Source organism: Pelodiscus sinensis, chromosome 5 (genome assembly GCF_052426305.1).
Source record: "Pelodiscus sinensis isolate ZL-2025 chromosome 5, ASM5242630v1, whole genome shotgun sequence".
NCBI classification, from domain to species: domain Eukaryota; kingdom Metazoa; phylum Chordata; order Testudines; family Trionychidae; genus Pelodiscus; species Pelodiscus sinensis.
In genome coordinates this window covers 71,524,967-71,545,135 of record NC_143056.1, presented here as the reverse complement: position 1 = coordinate 71,545,135, position 20,169 = coordinate 71,524,967, and the positions used below count along the sequence as shown (strand labels likewise).

Genomic DNA, 20,169 nt, shown 5'->3' with positions numbered 1-20,169 from the left:
TGCCGGACCATCAGGAGTGCTGGACCATTGGATGCCGGACCACCGGAGTTTTACTGTAATTAGAACAGCCCTGTCCCCAAGGGACCTTCGTGGCAGCCAGAGCCTGCAGGAATACAAGGAAAGCCTAGCAATGCTCCCTTCCACAGCCAGTCATGTTGGTTCATTGTAAGATAGGGGTCAGTCCAGAGGCCAGCAGCCCCAGCATCGGAGTGGAACAGATGCTTTTGCATTCCTCCATTTCAGTTCTGCTCAGTGCTGCTCAGCTGCAGCAGAGGCTTTGGCTCAGTGAGTGCAGAAGCAGGTCCTTAGCGACCATTATGCTCCTTCAGCTTTTTCTACATTTACAGCAGCATGTAGGGTACACATGCCCACGCCAGGAGGCACACAGTGTAAGGAGCAGTGCAGGTGGGCAGGCATTGCTTATGTGAATACACCAGAACCTTAGGGTATGTGCCCTGCACAGTGCTCTGTGCCCAAGCAGTGCCTCTCCTGCCCATACTGCTGTTGTACCAGAGCAGTGTCTCACTGCCAGAGCCTGTCACTGTCACGTGTGGCAACACACCCTAGTGTGGACACAGCCTGCTTTTCCCTGTGGCATGCTGCTACAAATCCCCTCCACCAGAGTAGGTAAGGCCTTAGATGCTTGTTCATTGCAGTGCTATTAATTTTCTCTCCTGGGAATTACACTAGGTCTTCCCCACTTGAGCACCTGGAGGTATCCAAGCAGGTAGACCTGCCAACGGAGAGGGGAGAGGGTAAGGGGCACTGGCCCCAGGGCTCAGTGATTCAAAGGGACCAGGGTTTCCGGCCGCTTCTACTGCAGCAGTGGCAGCAGCTGGAGCCCCAAGTCCTTTACATCATGGCCGGAGTGCTGCTTCGCACGGCTTGGAGGGCTGAGGGGTACCAGTGCTGCTGAGAGCTGGGGCCCTCCCACACCTTTGCCTGGGGTCCCACAAAGGCTGTTGTCCCCCCTGCAAGCAGGCAAGCTTTGAATGGCCAAACCAGCGATATAAACAGAATCTGCTAGTTGAGAAATACAGTCACAGAACAACCTGTTAAACATAACTAATTATCTATCAAGCCCTGTGCAGATATAAAATCTGTATCTGCAGTCAATCTGCAATGTGCAAAAATGATCTAGTTATCTAAAGCAATGAAAGCAGTGAAATACATGCCTTTTGAAGTCCAGCTCACAGCAGGAGCTACCACAGGCTCTGAGATGAATGATTCTTGGTAAAGTTGCATCTGTTGTTAGGGAGATGCAGGGATTATATTGTATGGGTCTGTAATTTTAAGCTTGGGTACATTAGGATCCTAAGGAGGACAGGATTTATCTGGTTTTCACAGGAGGGATTCAAATCCCGGGCTTCATTTGCAACTCCGTATGACTACATTACCCCCCCTAGTTGGTAATATGGACACTCGCCTTGTTATTTCAAAATAAGGGGAATTATTCTGAAATAACTCCCCAGTGTAGACATGCCCTTACTGTGTAAGAATGTATGTGGGCTATACTTGTTTATGATGGAATATATGTGAGTGCGCATAGACCCATGGATGCCATTTGCATGTGTAGATGTAAATGAATGATCGCATGGGTACAAGTACTCGTAGGAGTGGGTGCACACATAAATAACAACATCTCTTTGTGTGTAATATTCACACACAGGATGTGAGAGTGTGTGTGCATACAGTATATATGCCATACAGTACAGTGGCAAGCATCCCCCATGCTATTGTAAATACAGAGACACTGTCTTCATGGTTCCCACATTAGTGCTGCTATGTGCCTGGCTTATTTGCAGTTTTTATTCTCTGCCTTACAATTTGTGGCCCCTGGATGAGGCTAATGGGAAGGTGTGAGCTTTATATCCTTTTATTGCCATTCTCCATTGTAAGTTAATAAAAGCACTATATTAATGATGTCTTAATGTTCTTCCTTTATTCTGTGGACAGTCAGCTGGGGAAATGGGCAGAGACTGCCTTACTGCACCCTTGCAATGAACAAGTGCCTTCTGGGCAGCATGAATGGAGAAGTATTACTGCTAAACCCACAACGACTCAACTCCTTTGGCTTAGCTGGTGATTGGATTCATGTAATCTTCTTTGGTTATCATTCTTTTTTTATTGTATTCATATTCTCTCTGAGACAGATTAGAGAGATTGGCAGGGATCTGCTGCCACCAGATACAGGATGTACTGGACAGGACACTACACGTGATTGGGAAAGTGTCAGCCTAGAATGGGAAAGAGACCGACTTTAAGAGGCACAATGTGGGTTTGAGGCCTTGCTTGTGTATTCTCAAAAACATGAATACATATTATTATACAATTTACTCTCACTTTGGTGAAATGTCTTAAACATTTATACTTAGTGATGACCTGTTTAAAAAGAAATCTTTGAATAAGGAACTGAGAACCATAAGGAACTAACTTCGGCCTTGTTAAAAATCACCTGTGCCTTTATACATACAAACCAGCTAGGGGAACTTTTAGCCCCCAGTTCTCCACTAGTTTGAAGAAATGTCCCTTAAAAAACTTCACTTCAGAAGTGGGTAAGTTACCCTGAAAAAGCATCTAAGATACGTTTGCCACCCTCAGGCAGGGAAGTGGAAGGAGATGAGGGTGAGGTTTAGGGAGGGAAAATTCATCTGGGAAAATATTTGGAGGACAGGGCACGGATCAGCTGATTTGGCCTTAATCCACCATAACATGAGAGACTCTAGGAAGGATAGCTTTGACAAGCAAGCAGACTGTGTTCTGCATTTTTGATCACTCATGCACATGACACATTAGCACAATCCACTTATATGTTGCGAATCTTCCCTGCTCTGTTTGTCCCACATCACCACACTTTTTGATCATTTCTCTACTGCTAACCTGGATGCAGCTTGTGCAATGGAGAGTGTCCAGCATCAGAATAGAATGTCACCATCATAGTTGTGCTCACTCTCAGATGTGCTCACATGCAAAGCAGTGTTCCCTGTAAGCCAGGCTCTTGGGCAACCACCCAGGAGAGATTCAGGTGCCATCCAGTTGATTAGCAAAGTGCCTACAGCTGCCCACAGCCAGCAGCATGTGTTTCTATTGGTGGTGCACATCTGCACATGCCTCAGTGCACATATCAAAATGTATTCTGCACATGGATGGATGGAAAAATTAGAGGGAACATTGATGCAGAGTGGGCCTCAAAAGGGAAAATGTCTAGGACTGCATGATTTCTGCAGATAGCTATGTAAAGAACCACATCTCATAGTTGTTAGACTATACCAGGATATTGGGTTGTGTGTTGAAAATATTGGGTAGGAGGGACTAGAGCAAGATAACCTTTTAGTCTTCCCATTGCATTATTTGCAAGGAAAGGGGAAAGGAAGAATTAGCTCAATCCCACTAACTTCCTTTAACATCTCTCTATTCACATGTGAGCCAGAAACCTGCTATTTTCTCCTTGGAATTTGGGCATATTCCTCTAGCAAAGTCAAACAAGCTTGAGTAAAGATTTGATTCCTGGGAAAGGGGTTTGGAATGAGTGTGTTGTTGGCCCACAACATCAGACTCTCTCTCTGTATCTCCTCCCCAGGTCATACTAATGGCTGACAGCCAAATCCCAGTTGGCAAACTAGGCATTTGAAACCTCAATCTTACTGCCATAACACTATCCTTCTTATTGCAGTCCTAGGCCGGCTATTCTAGTTCTGATCATAAAACCAGATTTCTATTAGGTAGCACAGTCCTTTAAACTTAGATTGTCAGGCATTTGCCTTGAAAGTGCCCTTGCAGGTAGAGGTTCTTGGCTTCTGTCCTGTCAGCAGATTTTATGATTAACCACAGAGACATTGCCAGGCAAGGCAATGGGAGTTTGGTACCGTCTGTTCCCACACATGCAGTAGGAGAGGATGATATGTAATTTTAAAAGTTAGCCCTTTTCATTCTATGATTCCATCAGCAGATTGGTAAGGAAGCTACTAAAAGGAAAAAAAGATATCACATGATGCCCTAGTTTAGCATTGTTCAGACAAAATATAGAATCATACAAATTTAGGCCCCAAATGGTCTTTGATGGGTCATCTAGTCCAGTCCCCTGCAATGAGGCAAGACTAAGTATTATCAAGACCATCAATGACAAGTGTTTGTCCAACTTGTTCTTAAAACCTCCAATGATGGAGACTGCACAATCTTCCCAGGTAATTTGTTCTGTTGCTTAACTACCCTTACAATTAGAAAAATTCTCCTAATACCTTAACTACATCTCCCTTCTGGCAATTTAAGCCCATTACTTTTTGTCCTACTCCTTAGTGGTTAAGGAGAACAATTTATCATCCTCTTTATAATAACCCTTTCATACTTGAAGACTGGTACATCCCCCTCAGTCTTCTCTTCTTCAGATTAAACAAAGCTAAGTTTTCCCATAGATCATGTTTTCTAGACCTTTAATCATTTTTTTGCTCTTCTCTGGACTTTCTCCAGTTTGTCTACATCTTTCCCAAAGTGTGGTACCCAGGACACAATATTCCAACTGAGGCCTTATCAGAACAGAAGAATTACTTATCTTGTCTTGCTTACAACGCTCCCAGAATGATACCAACTTTTTCTGCAACAGGATTACATTATTAACTATAGCTTGAGGTCCACTATAATGCCCAGATCTTTTTTCTGCAGTACTTCTGCTAAGGCATTCATTTCCAATTTTGTATTTGCACAGTTGATTGTTTCTTCCTGAGGGTAGGTCTACACTTAAAAACCTTCATCAGTATAACTACATCACTTAGGGTGTGAAAAATTTACCCCCAAGTGATGCAATTATACTAACTTAAACCTGGATGTAGCCAGTGCTATGCTGCTGGGAGGGCTTCTCCTGTCAATATAGCTAATGCTTCTCATGGAGCTGGATTATCTACACTGACAAGAGAAGTTCTTCTGTTGGCACAATAGAATCTTCACTGAAGCACTACAGCGGTGCAGCTGCAAGAGTACACCCTGTCCTAAGCAGAGTACTTTGCATTTAGCCATATTGAATTTCATCTGGTTTATTTCAGTTCATTTCTCCAGTTGATTAAGACCATTTTGAATTCTAATCCTATCTTCCAAAGTTCTTGCAAACCTCTCCGCTTGGTGTCCCTTGCAAAACATATAAGTGTATTGACTATGCTGTAATGAAAATCATTTATGAAGATATTGAATAGAAACTTATCTAGGACAAATCCCTGTGGGATTCCACTCAATATGCTCTTCCAGATTGACACTGAACCCCTGATAGCTACTCTCGGAATGTGGTTTTTCAACTAGTGTCCTCACCTTATTGTAGGGTTGTCTAGACTATATTTTCCTGGTTGAGGTCATGTGAGACAGTCTCAAAAATCTTAGTAAAGGTGAGGTCTATCACAGCTTCTGCTTCCTCCACACACCCCCTCTGGCTGACAAGGCTTATTATTCCGTCGGCTGAGTTGACAAGAACAAATCCATGTTGATTATTATATAATTATCTTCTAACTGCTTACAAACTGACTGTTAGATTATTTGCTCCATTATCTTTCTGGGTACTGAAATTAAGCTGTCTGGCCTATAATTCCCTGGGTTGTCCTTATTCTCTTATTATAGGTAGGCTGCATATCCATCCTTTCCCAGTAGTCTAGGACCTCTCCTATCTTCAAAGATAATCACTAATGGCTTGGAGATCTCTTCAGCCAGTTCCTTAAGTATTCTAGGCTGTATTTTGTCAGGGCCTGCAACTTGATGTTTAACTTGTCCAATCTGGTCTACACTGAAGGACTACAGTGACCTAGTTGCAGGAGTGCAGCTGAGCTGTGGTAGCATTTTAAAGGTAGATGTACCCTAAGTAATTCTTAACTTGTTCTTTCTTTCTTTTAGCCCGTGATGCTGTGTTAGTTGTCCAATCACTGGTCACCTTTTTGGTGAAAACTGAAGCAAAAGAACCTAAAGAAGAGTGCTGTATAGCTTGAAAGTTTCTGTCTCATCAACGGAAGTTGGTTCAATAAAATATCTTGCCTTATCTACCTTGTCTCTCTCATCTCCTGGGACCAACAGGGCTGTAACACTGCATGAAACAAAAGGTGGCACTTTACTCTTTGGCCATTGCTGAGTTTTCATGCTAAGTTTGAAGGGACCACTTTCTCTTTAAATATTGGAAATGTAAAGTGAATCTAATGCTGGAGAAAGGTGCCAGTTTCACAGCCTTGAATAATTGAAGTCCTTCATTTTTCCACTCAACTGTCTAGAAAACAATCTCATACAGAGAGCTACCTTGAATAGCAGTGATGGTAGCTGGTCAATTAGGAAAACAAAAAAATTATAATTCTTCTTATAGTAATCTATAGCCCACAGCCAACCCCCATCCTGAGCTACCTTTTTCCCCCCTATTAATCTCCTCTCCTCAGAAGGACCGGAGAGCTGTTAATGGGCCACTTCATCTTCAGTACTCTCTTGAAATATGTATTAACTCGTGCTAACAATCGGTTCCATTCCTTACCTGTGACACTCTGTATATGTCTGTAATGTCATTAAAAACCCAGGACTGGCCTGTACTAGCTGACTTGGAATCGCAGTAAGGGGCTATTTAATTGAGTGTACATGCTTAGGTTGGAGCCCAGGCACTAGGACTCTGAAAGATGGGAGGGTGCTGGAGCTAAGGATGCAGCCTAAGCTGGAATGTCTATACTGCAGTTAAACAGCCTCTTAGCCCAGTCAGTGTGAGCCCGGAGTCTGCTGGCACAGACGAGTTGCAGGTTTCTAATTGCACTGTAGATGTACATTCTGAGTACATTTTCCTGACCCGAAGAAGAGCACTTTAACTGTGAAAGCGTGTCTCTCTCACCAACAGAAGTTTGATCCGATAAAATATATTACCGCACCCACTTGTCTCTAGAACTAATTCATATCAATCTTTGCAGGTAGCTTACCTAACCAAAAAATGTCTGTATGTGACACGTCGCTAGACAAATTACTCCACAGGAATGGAGTTTGATCAGGAAAAGAGGACCAGCAACACTAGCTGGTAGCATAATAAAAGAAAATGTTTTTAAGTTTCTATGTCAATGGCACCTTAAAATAGTCAGAAATAGAGAAACAGATGGAATGGAATAAATGGTGAAGAAATTGTAGTGGAAAATAATTGAATGCATGGAAGGTGGCTATGTCCAGTCAGAGAGAGTATTAGGATGCAGTCTGTAGCAAAACACTACGGCTACGTCTACACTGGCCCCTTTTCCGGAAGGGGCATGTAAATTTCACTAGTCGTCGTAGGGAAATCCGCGGGGGATTTAAATATCCCCCGCGGCATTTAAATAAAAATGTCCGCCGCTTTTTTCCGGCTTTTAAAAAAGCCGGAAAAGAGCGTCTAGACTGGCCCCGATCCTCCGGAAAAGGGCACTTTTTCCGGAGGATCGGGGCCAGTCTAGACGCTCTTTTCCGGCTTTTTTAAAAGCCGGAAAAAAGCGGCGGACATTTTTATTTAAATGCCGCGGGGGATATTTAAATCCCCCGCGGATTTCCCTACGACGACTAGTGAAATTTACATGCCCCTTCCGGAAAAGGGGCCAGTGTAGACGTAGCCTACATGTTCTTAGACGTTTCCTATCAAACCATCCTTCGGTAATCCACCTGAGGCTTCATAGTGGAAATGGACAGGCACAAGGAGAAAAAGAATTAATCTCTTGTCTTCTAGCACTGCCCAACTATTGGCAGCCTTTCACTGGAAAAAGAAAAACATACCAATCCTTGGAGAAATTGTTTAAAAAAAAGTGTGTGGGGGGGAGGCTGTGGTTATGGAAAAATTAATACGCCAATTATATACCCAGCAAAATAGATGAGACAGATAGATATTTAAATAATTGCTTACCTTTTATTCAATAATCAATGTATTCACTACGCCTGGCCAGTTATTTAATGTTAACATTCAATATTAAACAGACCTAGTATGTCTATGTATAACTAGAGATTTCTTTCTATTTAATAAAATCACTAGAAACAACATTTGGTTTCTAATGACGCTGTCTGTAATTTGTAATTTAATGATGCTGACTAATTTCCTGTGAAATAGGAAGATCTGTAATCCTGCAAAATCTCTCTTTAAGGCTCATTGTTGTAATGATAAACAATGAGAAGTCCTGTGGCACCTTATAGACACATATTTAGTTATTCTATATATGGAGCATAAGTTTTTGTGGGCAAAGACCCACTTCGTCAGATGCACATGATGAAGTGAGTCTTTGCCCACGAAATCTTATGCTCCAATAAATCTGTTAGTCTATAAGGTGCCACAGGACTTCTTGTTGTTTATGCAGATTCAGACTAACATGGCTACCCCTCTGCTACTTGTTGGAATGATAATGGTTGTTTCTGATATTTATATAGCTAAGGTTTCTAAACATGTTAGAACTTCCTAAGTAAATAGGCTTGTTTAAAAAAGCACATCAGGAGCAGTAGAAGAACAAGCTTTTGCCTATGCTGCCCTCTGCCAGGGAGACTCGAAGAAATGACTTCCAGGGTTTGGAGACAAGTGCAGTCTCTGTGCCCCATTCGCTTTCTGCTGTGAACAGTCATCAATGTGTGGGACTGGCTTTTGGGAAGTGTGTACGTACCTTGCTGAGAATTGCATTAATCTACCCCAACTCATTTCCCACCGGTAACAAAACAGCTATTAACTTTTAAGAGCTTTTTGATTACTACCACAGTCATTCCATTAGAAATCCTGAGTCATCATATTCAAGCTTCTCTTTGCCTTCAAGACCCTTCAGAAGTCTGCTCCTTCCTACTCATTCATTCTCGTCTCTTCCCACATGTAGCCTCCATTTCATAGATTCTAGGGCCAGACAGAATCACTGTGACCCTTTGGCCTTTTAGTCAGTTTCTTCCACAAATGGTTCCATGCTTTCATGATGCCCATTGTCCCTAAAATGCTCTCTTTGAATGAATCTGTGTGGCCACTAATCTCGCCTCCTTCCTGTCCCTCCTCTGGAGCCATTTCTGCGGTGATGTTTGCAAGAAATCAGCCAAGCGTTGAGGACTAGGTGGTGTGGTGCTTGGGGATTAGATGGATTTTTTTTAAATAGATGATTTAGAACCACTAAGTTGTGCAACTCCTAATCTGTGTAACTATGTGATCTAATTATTTCTTGCATCTTCCCCCCCCCCCCAAGCTTCCCTTCTGTTTTTTAGTCACAGGTTGTGTCTTATATAGAATGTAAGCATTTTAGAGCAGGGGCTGCATCTTCCTATACATTTGCACATCACCTGCAGAGCAGGGCTTGATTTCATTGGGAGCCTTTGGGCATTTTCAAAAGCTAGCAAAAGAGAAATGCAGGCCTTGTTTCAGGATGTTTTAATCAGTGAGATACTTCAGGGGTTACGGGTAGAGCTGGTCGAAAAATTTTCAATTGAATGTTTTCCCATGGGAAAATGCTGATTCACTGCCATTGAAATGGTCCCTGGGTCCATATGGGCTGCCTCTGATCTTCTTCAGAACATAAGCAGGTTCCAAAGCTAGCATGGATTCTTGCATCCTTTGTACCCTCAGGCTGCATCTATACTGCAGGTTTTTTGCGGAAGAGGAAATGCAAATGGAGCACACATTTGCATATCTCATGCTCTCATTTGCATATCTTCTGCCGATCCTTTTTGCGGAGAGGTTTTTGCAATAAAAAGCTCTGTGTAGATGGGGCCATTTGTCAGAAAAAAAACCTTTTGCACAAGAGCCTGTAAACCTCATTTTTTTAGGAATAAGGGCTCTTGCACAAAAGAGTTTTTTTTCTGACAAATGGCCTCGTCTACACAGGGCTTTTTATCACCAAAACCTCTTCCACAAAAAGGATCGGAAGAAGATATGCAACTGAACACTCCATTTGCATTTCCTCTTCCGCAAAAAACCCACAGTGTAGACGTAGCCTCAGTGGTGGCCTGCCTTGGATTTGGAAGTCTTGGTCAGCCAGTCCTTTTGGCTAGACAGCAAGGCATTTGGGACCCACAGCTGAGCCAGGAGCGTCAGCGCTTTGGCTTCCAGAAGATAGGTTGGTTATTAATTTTCTAAATTAAACATTCTGGTTATGTCAAAATGTTTTTTCCAGAATTACTCTTCTGCAGGAAATTGCGAAGTTGCTACTTTTCATTTTGAACTAGTGACTTTTTTCCTTTAAAAATGTTGCAATTTTCCCACAGAAAGGGGCATTCTGAGTTTTAAACAACTCTAGGTAGGAGTTCATGGGGTTATCACTTGAGGTATATACACAGGGATAATGTCTCCATAGAATCCACTGGGAGTTATGCACATTGCTGTGGCTGACACTGCTGTAAGTTGACACATGCATGGGCTACCTGGTTCATTCCTAGCATAGCTGATAATTGTGGGCAGTTGAGTTTTCATCTGTGCTTGTCACAAGGCTCAAAAAAGACCAGTTATGGTCTGTCTGATAAGCTTGTTGCTATGTCCTGCAGGAGGCCTGTCTTCAGTTTCTGGCCCCAGTCTGCCATGGTGTGGACTAGATGCCTATTTCAGAAAATGAGAAAGGAGATCCTCAGAGTTTCTTGGTTGATTAAATCATTCTTAGGTTAGGATCTGGCTGGCTCACAGAATTTTTTAATGACTTCGTAGTTTTTCATTTGTAGATCAACCAATTTGATATTGAAACTGTAGCTCCCGAAGGCTGGTCAGTGGCCTATGTACATGGGTTAGTGGAAGGCATGGCATGGCTTTGCAGATTTCTTGTCCTCAGCCCCCTCTCGCTCCGTGCAACATTTGTTCCAATGCAGGAATACTTAAAGTCAGATTCCTCTTCGTAGGGTATCATTTATTCATTCATACTGGAAGACAAGCACTTTTCCAATCCAGTTTCAAACCTTGTTCTCCCGTAAGTCAGAAGTCCTATAACCATCCTTCTTCAGCTCATGCTGAGGTTCCTAGGTATGTAAGCGATTACTCGAGTGGCTGACTACCCAGTACACTTAGGCTTATCGGATAGTTGAGTCACTACACAACTACTCACTGCCCCATACTTGCTGCCTCTGAAGCAGAAGTTAGTGCTGTGGGGAACGGGCTGAAAAGCCGGTTCTCCCCAGCACCGTCTCCATACTGCATGGAGGGGAGGCAGAGCCACCGTGGTCCCGGAACTGGCGCGAGCCAGAACTATTCAGTCACAGATTGTGCTGGCTCTAGGAGCCACTTGTGCTGTGACTCTGCTTTTTAAATGTAGTTAGAGCAGCCAAACTCTTACTACATTTAAAAGGCAGAGCCACAGCAGGGAACCTGGTCTGGGACCCAGCGCGAGCTGGGACAGCTGAGTCCTGGCTTGCGCCAGGTCCCAGACCTACCCCTCCTGTGGTTTTGCAGTTTAAATGGAGTAGGAGCTGGTCTGCCTGCACGCCCGTCTCCTACTCCATTTAAACTGCAGAGCCACAGCTTATTGACTAATTGTGTTACTTGATACAATTTTTATTGAGTACACGATCAGTCAGTTACCTGCTTCTTAACATCCTTAGTGTATGGTTATTCAAGTCAGTTGCATTACACCAGGATGAACTTAGGACACTGTGTATTGGTTGGCTAAGCAGTGATTAAGACATGATAACTGTGAATATTTGAAGGATGTAATAGTAATTGTTTTGGAGTAGGGGAAGGGTTAAACTCGTTTAGGGTGATGACAAAGTTATTCCCTTTTAAAACCTTTCTCCACCCTCAGACCCACCAACAGGGCAGGCATACAGAGGGAAGGGGAGGTAAAGGGGACAGTTACTGTGGCAACTGTGGTGGCCCTGGGCCCTGTAAATAGGGTTACCAGGTAGACCCCCCCCCAAAAAACCGGACACACTTGACCTTTGGGTGGGGGAGGAGAGACCAGCCAGGAGAGGGGTGGGGCCAGCCAGAAAGGGGCGAGAGGTGGGTCTGGTGGGGGAAGAGGAGGCCGCGGGGCTGGCCAGGAGGAAGTGGGGGGCGGGAAGCAGAACTGGGGAGGGATCAGGGGCCGGAAGAAGGGGGGGCCGGAAGCAGAGCTGGCGGGGGTGGGGTGCAGCCACTGGCTGCCGCCAGAGTCCAATAGTCTGTGCCCCTGGCAGGCGCTCCCTCTAGTTGCTCATAGAAGCCGGGCGGGGGAGGGGCTGGGAGCCACTCCCCCCGCCTAGTTTCTGCACGCAACCAGAGGCTCCCAACAAGGAGGCAGGGCCACAATTGGTGCTGGGAGCCTCTGGTCGTGTGCAGAAGCTGGGCGGGGGGAGTGGCTGGGAGTCCCAGCCACTCCCCCCGCCCCACCATGCCCCTCCTGGCTTTTGCACGCGACCACAGGGCTCCCACCGCCAATCATGGCCCCGCCTCCCAGTCCCTCCCTCACCCCTGCCAGGCTTCCATCCAGCGCCCAGCCGGAAATTCAGAAAATATCGGACATTGTACATGTCCGGTATTTTCTGAATTTTTCTACCAGACAGAGGGCGCAAACACCCGGACTGTTTGGTAGAAAACTGGACACCTGGCAACCCTAACTGTAAATTGCCACCAGAGCACCATGCTCTGTGTGGCTGAGGGCTGGGACATGCTGTACTCTGTGATATGCAGTGGGCTGGCTGCCCCAGGCCTTCCTCCTTTCCTCCGATGCCCCACCTCTTCCAGGAGTGTGAAGCCGAGCCCCTTCCACCTTTCCCAGAGGCCCACGGAGGCTGTTGGCTCCCATATCCACCCTCATGTCTCTTCCTGGACCTTACATCCCAGTAATAGACACAGGGTCCTTGTTCCAAACCCTTAGTCAGAATGACTACCCTCTATCTCTACCCTCACCTTTCCCTTTGTGTTTCACCCTTTTTGCTTCTTTGTCCCAAAACCAAATTTGAATGTATTTCAATAGATCCTTTGCACCTTCTGACTGTAAATCAGGCAATTCTGTATTATATCAAATGCTTCCCTGAATCTCAGATATCTTATGTCTGCCAGTTTCTTAATGTACAACAACTTATCAGTTGAACAGGGACAGGTATAACAGCGGAGAACACTCCTCTTTGTTTCTTTCATTAGCTAGTTCAAGGGCACCCTCCAATCCCTTTTTACTAAAGTGATATTTCTGGGGGCATGAACCTTAGAGAGCATTATATGGGACAAAGGTTATTTCAATACCTTAACTTGCCTCATTTGTCCTATATTACCTGAGATTCACAAAGCAAGGCTCAGTGCTGCTTCTTTCAGAATTAAAGGCCCTTTTCCTCCGGTATTTTTCATAGTATTATTTATTTTCAATAAGCTGATTTGTAGTCACGTTCCCCTTCATCTCAGTCATTACCACTGAGTACCAGCTCAATCCAAGTCCTCCTGGCAGTGCACTGTGCAGGAAATCTGCCCTGCTGTTGCCTGATTGCCAGCCTCTTAATCATCAGTCTGTCGGCTTCCACCAGCACTAAAATTAACAGTAAGAAGAATGAAACAACCTAACATTTTTTGCATCTCTGCTTAATCGTGTCATCAAAAGGGAGAAGTCTCGTTTCTCAATTTCTCTCTCATCCATGTGGTTGATTTACTCGTAGTCCTCCCACTGCAGTGTGTCCCAGTGCTGTCCTTACTGATTTTCTGCCTGTCTTTGTTCCTTTCAGAGTTCCGGCTGGGGACTGTATAGCAGGATGGCTGCTGCGGAACCCCTGACTGCCTTCTCACGGTGGTACCTTTATGCCATTCATGGCTATTTTTGTGAGGTGATGTTTACAGCTGCCTGGGAGTTTGTGGTCAACTTTAACTGGAAGTTCCCAGGTGTCACCAGTGTTTGGGCGCTCTTCATCTATGGCACCTCCATCCTCATCGTGGAGAAGATGTACCTTTATCTAAAAGACAAGTGTAACATTTTAGTGCGCTGTCTCATTTACACCCTGTGGACATACCTTTGGGAGTTCACCACTGGCTTCATCCTGCGCCAGTTTAATGCCTGCCCTTGGGACTACTCACAATTTGATTTTGACTTCATGGGACTCATCACCCTAGAGTATGCCATCCCATGGTTCTGTGCTGCGTTCATCATGGAGCAGCTGGTAATCAGGAACACCCTACGCTTGCGATTTGATGAAAATGCCGAGCCAGGGGATCCCACCCCCACAATCGCCTTGGCCAATGGCCATATCAAAACCAATTGAACAATAACCCACCCCCACATCGAAAGTTAGAGAACCCTCCAACACCCTAAAAACTGTCAACTGGTCTCAAAGACAGATACTTCCTGTATGATACACAATTCCCCTCTCACGGGGCATGCATGGGATATAGCTGAATACAAATGGAACCAATAGATTTTCTATGGATTTTACTTTTTTGGCCACAAGCAGCAGTGTCAGCTACTTGTTGGTTAAATAGTTTCTGACTTTTAACTTATTATGAAAAGAAAAAGTCCTGTTAGCTGCATTTTACTTTGTGGTGAAATGAGAGAAAATGCTACAGTTGAAATGTATACAAAAACAGGTGGGTGGGCATGGGTGCCCCAGCTAAATTAGTGATTTGGCTTATTCCATTAGGCAATATTCAGGTGCTTGCTTGCAACCAATACCTCCCATGGGGCCTGAGATGCTGCAGGATCAAGGAAAATCCATCTGCTGTCGAGAACGACCCAACAGTGGCGCTCTACTGGGGAGGTAGTCAGCGCCCCCTCTTGTGGTCTCCCTGGCCTTCCCCTGAAGCTCTTTATTGCACCAGAGTGTGTTATGGTGCTGGACATCTTGCTGGATTTATATGAAACTTGTACTTTTCAATTCTTAGTCCTGATGCTCACTCGAGAGTTTCCCCAACTCCTTTTTATAAATAAAAGGCCTTTTCTGCCGGGTGAATTCCACCATACTCTGTGCAATCTGAATCACGGCAAAGTGGCCAAAGAGAGAGAGAGTCGAAGTCTTCCCCTCACAGTGGAACCCATCACAAGGGCTGCTCCAAGCTCCAACTCCAGTTCCAACCAGACAAATGCAATGGAGATGTAGATGCCACCTGGGGTTTTCTGCCTTCCTTCCCAGGGATTTCTCTGTCACTAAGGATGCTGATGATTTAATTCTGACTTGCACTGCCTGATGTCAAAGTCGTTATTTGGCTAAGACAGCAACCAGGAATCAGTCGGAGTCCTCTGGGACAGACTATATTGCCTACGTCCATTTCCTCCTGCACCAGTTGATCATGTCTCAGCTTATCCCACTGTTCTTCTCCGAGTACTGACTATATTTTCCCTTCCCAAATGCTCTTTTAAACTAAGTTCAGCAAACCCTCTCCATAAAGCTGATTTGGGGTGGCACAGTATGTGCCTCGCTGCTCAGTTCAGGGAGTCTGTGAAAAAAGAAAGTTGCTAAGGAGCACAGTAGGGCTGTTCCTCAGTCTCCTCCAGATGAGGATGGGGTTGGTTTGTGAAGGGGCAACAGGGAAGCAGAAGGGCTGCAAGGTTCTCTTGCTCCATTTTAGAGCTCTCTCAGCCAGCGAGAGTTTCAAATTGAGTCACCTGGAAACAATTCTGAGGCTGTGGGGATGCTGAAAGATGCATAGCTCTAGCAGCCACTGATTAATTGTTTGTCCTCGGGATTCTTCAGGTATGTCTACACTGCATTCCTCTTTCGAGAGAGGAATGCAAATGCAGCTGAGTGAAATTGCAAATGAAGCATGGATTTGAATTTCCCATGCTTTGTTTGCATAATCGTGTCCTTACGAGGTTTAAGGGTAATTTTGAAAGAAGGGTTTTCTTTTCAAATAACCGTGTCTAGACAGAGTTTCTTTTTTCGAAATAGGGTATTTCGAAATAGCGCCCAGACACGATTATGCAAATGAAACATGGGAAATTCAAATCCGCGCTTCATTTGCAATTTCGCTCAGCTGTATTTGCATTCCTTTCTTGAAAGAGGAATGCAGTGTAGACATGCCCTTGTTGGCTGTTGCCATAAGCAACCAGGATGCAATGTCCAAGTGATAGACTTCTCTCTCATTCACAGCTTTATGAGGAGGGTGTGTTGTAAATAGGCAGAAGGAGCCAGATTTGTTCCAGGTGTCATTTCACCAATGTCAGTGGCATTGCACCAGTTACAAATTTGGTTCATGTGAATCTGGGTGTGACTGTGGAATCTCATTTTTCTGTTGTGTTGGGAATGGCTGGAGTATTACCATGTTGGTCCATGACCGTTCTCTCTAGGCAGTGCTCTGCCCATAGATCTGCCCGTTGGTCTGTGGAATTCCATTCTAGAGGGAAAAGCGACCTTGATGCTATCACTGGAATTGTTTGGTGACAATGCTGCTGCTTCTGAACAAGGATCAACAGCCACAGTGTTAATTTTTTCTGGACTGCACAAAGTGCAATTGTTTTAGTCCTCCGTATGCCCAATTTCACATGACATCCATTGCTGGCAATGGACATGTGAAAACAGTGGCAGCAAGGAGTTAATCGGCTCAGTCCTGTGGTATGCAATGCCTCCTGAAATACCCAGAACAGAGAGAGAGGTATTAGTATTCCCTTTTTGTAGTTCATTAAATTAAACCAAGCCAACAAACAAAAAGAAAATAGAAATGTGTTTTCCATGCTATGATGCCAGGACTATGAAATAAAAGAAACAATAGGTTTAGTTTATCAGCAAAGTAAATGATGGTTTCAAAGATTTATATCTCGGAAAAATAATAATCTTGGGTGTACAATGGGTAAGTAGCACATGGGTGCAATCCGTTGGGAGTAGAATTGGATATGTGGGGGGGTGGTGAGATGCAGACAGGAACTGGGGCATGCCTGTCCACTCTGGCACTTGCATTCATGAAGAGATGGTGGTTAGGCGACTAACCACAGTGTCTATATCCAACGAGCTCTCTAGCTCATCAGTTTAACTCTGATGCAGCGTTGCCTTCCATGCAGTATACAATAGCTGCATCAGGTCACGCCCTCCCCTCGGAGCAGGCTCCACTGGAACAATGCCGTATAAGTGACTTAGTGAATTGGCAGCACAACCAATGACCCCACCATATGTACATTTATGATTCCGAGGGAGAGCAGCTATCCAGAGTGGTGACCAACACCTCAGTCATGTGTCCTTTGGTTTTAGCCATTCCCCAAGTGCTACTGTTTTTGCACAGCTGCAGATCATCAGTGGTTCACAATAAGGAATGGTCCCTGAATGGCCTTTGACTTGTGGCTATATCATGTAAATGAGACCCAGTAGCCACCAAGTTTACATTGTGGCACCTATTCAAGCATACAATGACTGACTAATACTGTTCAGCTCTTGCACCTTCATGGGGAGTCTAATTCCCCCTCTCCCCCAAAGTGCACTTTACTTGCAGTTTGCACACCAGGAACTGAATTGGTCCCAGTCCATTCTTAAATCATTGTGTAGCATCCCCTAGATCACTCTCCTGCTATTAGTGGGTTTCTGTTAATGCCATGACGCCCTTGCACCTTCTAACAAAGACACTACTGGCCAGATTTCCAACAGTGCTGAGTGCCCTGTTTTCAGTGGCACCTGTGGGTGTTGAACACTTCTGAAAAGCTAGCTATGTATCTATCTGCTGCTACACCACAGAGGTCTCATTTCTCTTTCTATAGAGCAATGGGGCTGCAGTCAAAAAGTTACCCATTCTGTTTAATCTGCCCATAATACAAGAGAATACTACTGAGAATGTCTTACAACAAGTGCGCCCAAATGACATGACGGTGAGGCCCACAGTAGCAGCTCCTCAGGAATCTGGGAGCCATACCTAATTTGCAGAGACATTTACATACAAAATTTATCAATCTCCCCAAAAGGCCTAATATTTGCTTGTACATGTATCTTCTTTAATAGATTAAAATTGCCTGTTTGAGTTCACCAGCAATAAAAACTTGTGATTTATCAGCTTTGTCCTCACTCTGCAGCTCCTGGGAGAGGGTGGCTCCATGCTGCATTTTTGGATATGATGGGCCACAATTAGCCTTTGGGCCTTGCTCTGGGCACCTCTGTTTGAAACGTCAAGAGCACCTTTCATTCCAAAGGAACCCAAAATATGTCTCAAAATATGTACACTGTTGCTTTGTGCATGAGAACTGGCTCTGGTGCCAGTATGGTGATTCTTCCTGCTTAGGAGAACTTGCCCATGAAGAATGGCTGATATTAAAACAGAGTTCAATAAACTGTTTAATTTCAGGATTATGAGCTAGCTTCAGGAATACCTATGTACCAGGTTCTGCTAAGCCTTCCCACTGCTTTTAGACTAAGTCTGTTTTGTAATTATAATCCCCCTTGCATACACATAATCCCATCAAGTCTTTGCTTGAACTACAAATAGTTGTTTAAAAATAAAAGTAGGTGAAGAAAGACTGAAAGATTGAACAGGTTTGGAATTCGTAAGCAGGTAACCTGAGACCTGCTGGGTGCCACAGCCTTGGTCTTCAGTAACCAATGTACCAAAACCCGCACTGAGGGAAAAGGGATCTCATATTTAATTTGAACTTCTGCCCTTTCTGCATTATGAATATAGTACACAGGTCATTAGTAAGATGAGACTTTCAGGTGAGTTTAAACAAAATGTCCTTTTGTTTTAGCCTGTCCTGGCTTTTCTGAATAGATGCAACACACCATGCAAGAGGTAAGTTTACACACCAGTGGTCTCTCTCTTTCCAGTTTCTCCTGGCTTCTGACCAGGATCCTCTACTAACAAACAGAATTCTCCTGTTTTCATTTTCCGCTCACTTGTACAATTGAAGGATCCCCTTACAATCCCTGCTTTTGCCTCACATCTTCCATATTAACAGAAAGGGTCACTGCGTTCATGGAGTCCCTTTCAAATCAACTGCCAATCCTACAATGCAACACTTCCATCCAGTTGCTTCAGCATGCACCCAACAGGGAAAGGCCACAGAGCTGATGAGAACTCTAAGAGCCTCGTTCAAGTTTTAGCAAATAGCTAATTACTTGTCTGTCTCTTTCTACCCCCAAATTGGCTTTTTGGGATCTGGAGCCAGCAAGAAGGGGCTTTCCACGATCTTCATGTTACTTACACTTGCACAGTGTGGCACTATCAACACAAAGGAGGGTTGTCTAGAGCAGAGGGGGATAAACTACAGCCCGTGGGTCACATAAGGCCCATTGGACCCTTCTGTCTGGCCGCAGAGTTCTTGCCGGGGAGTGGGGTTGGGGCAGCCTTGCCAAGATTAGTCAGCTCAACTGCCAGGCAGCGTGGCAAGCATGGGTGGCTAGCCCCTAACCACTCCCCTTCTGCCTTTCCTCCCCCACAACCTCAGCTGATTGCTATGCCACCAACCTCAATGTTCTGGGCAGCACAGCCACAGCGCTGCCAGCCCCAGTGCTCTGGGTAGCATGTTCATGGGGCAGGAGGCAGGGGGCTTTGGATAAGAGGCAGCCCTGCATTCAGGATCCTGGCTGCCAGCCCCATCTTGGGGTGGGAATGGGCATGAACAGGGACAATGGGGGGGTGCAGTTCAGCATCCCCCCTCCAAAAACTGTTCTAGCACTACTGCACCTAAATAGTAACTTTTTTTTAACAGATGCTGTTAACATGCCTATCATGGGAGTGAGCAACTGATACTGTGTGAAGGAGCAGAATCTGAAAATAAAACAGCTTGTTCATTAAATACTGCTTATGCAAATGAGGCCATACATATTAAAGATGCAAACTGCAACATTGCATTATTTGCATAAAACCAGCAGATTTCTGGGTCATTGGATTTACCAGACACAGGGGTATGCTTTACACCTCACTCTTCCAATGAGGGGAGTAGAACAAACCCCTGGAATAGAAAGTTTCCCTCTGATCATTACCACCTAGGGTTGGATTCTCTTTTCCATGCTGGCTACCAGTATTCTCTTTCAGTATTCCCTAGGGCTACGTCTACACTGGCCCCTTTTTCGGAAGGGGCATGCTAATTTTGAAAGTGAGAATAGGGAAATCCGTGGGGGATTTAAATATCCCCCGCGGATTTAAATAAACATGTCCGCCGCTTTTTTTCCGGCTTGGGGAAAAGCCGGAAAAAAAGCGGCGGACATGTGTATTTAAATCCGCGGGGGATATTTAAATCCCCCGCGGATTTCCCTATTCCCACTTTCAAAATTAGCATGCCCCTTCCGAAAAAGGGGCCAGTGTAGACATAGCCTAGTAGTCTTTTTCCCAGCATAGCCACCATAATCTGGAACAAGCTCTCTGTGGTGTTTAGTCTAGTGTAATAATAATAAAACTTAGTCTTTTTTGTCGAAGGATTG

At 44.7% G+C, this 20,169-nt stretch overlaps 1 protein-coding gene across 17 annotated transcripts in view; it reads left to right on the top strand.

Annotated features, from left to right (window-relative positions):
- The window catches only part of TMEM229B (transmembrane protein 229B), a 72,182-nt gene extending 54,589 nt beyond the window's left edge, over positions 1 to 17,593 (top strand). For 14 of the 17 annotated variants that reach the window (XM_075927377.2, XM_075927380.2, XM_089778531.1 and 11 more), the window contains one exon: positions 13,576 to 17,593. In XM_075927377.2, the coding sequence (XP_075783492.1) occupies positions 13,576 to 14,106 (531 nt within the window). In that variant the 3' untranslated portion in view covers positions 14,107 to 17,593. Of the gene's footprint in view, positions 1 to 1,956; positions 2,097 to 5,868; positions 7,176 to 13,575 lie in introns of those variants that run through there. The other 3 variants (XR_016349671.1, XR_016349670.1, XR_012903496.2) reach the window with 3 other exon arrangements.
- The last annotated feature ends 2,576 nt before the right edge of the window (positions 17,594 to 20,169 follow it).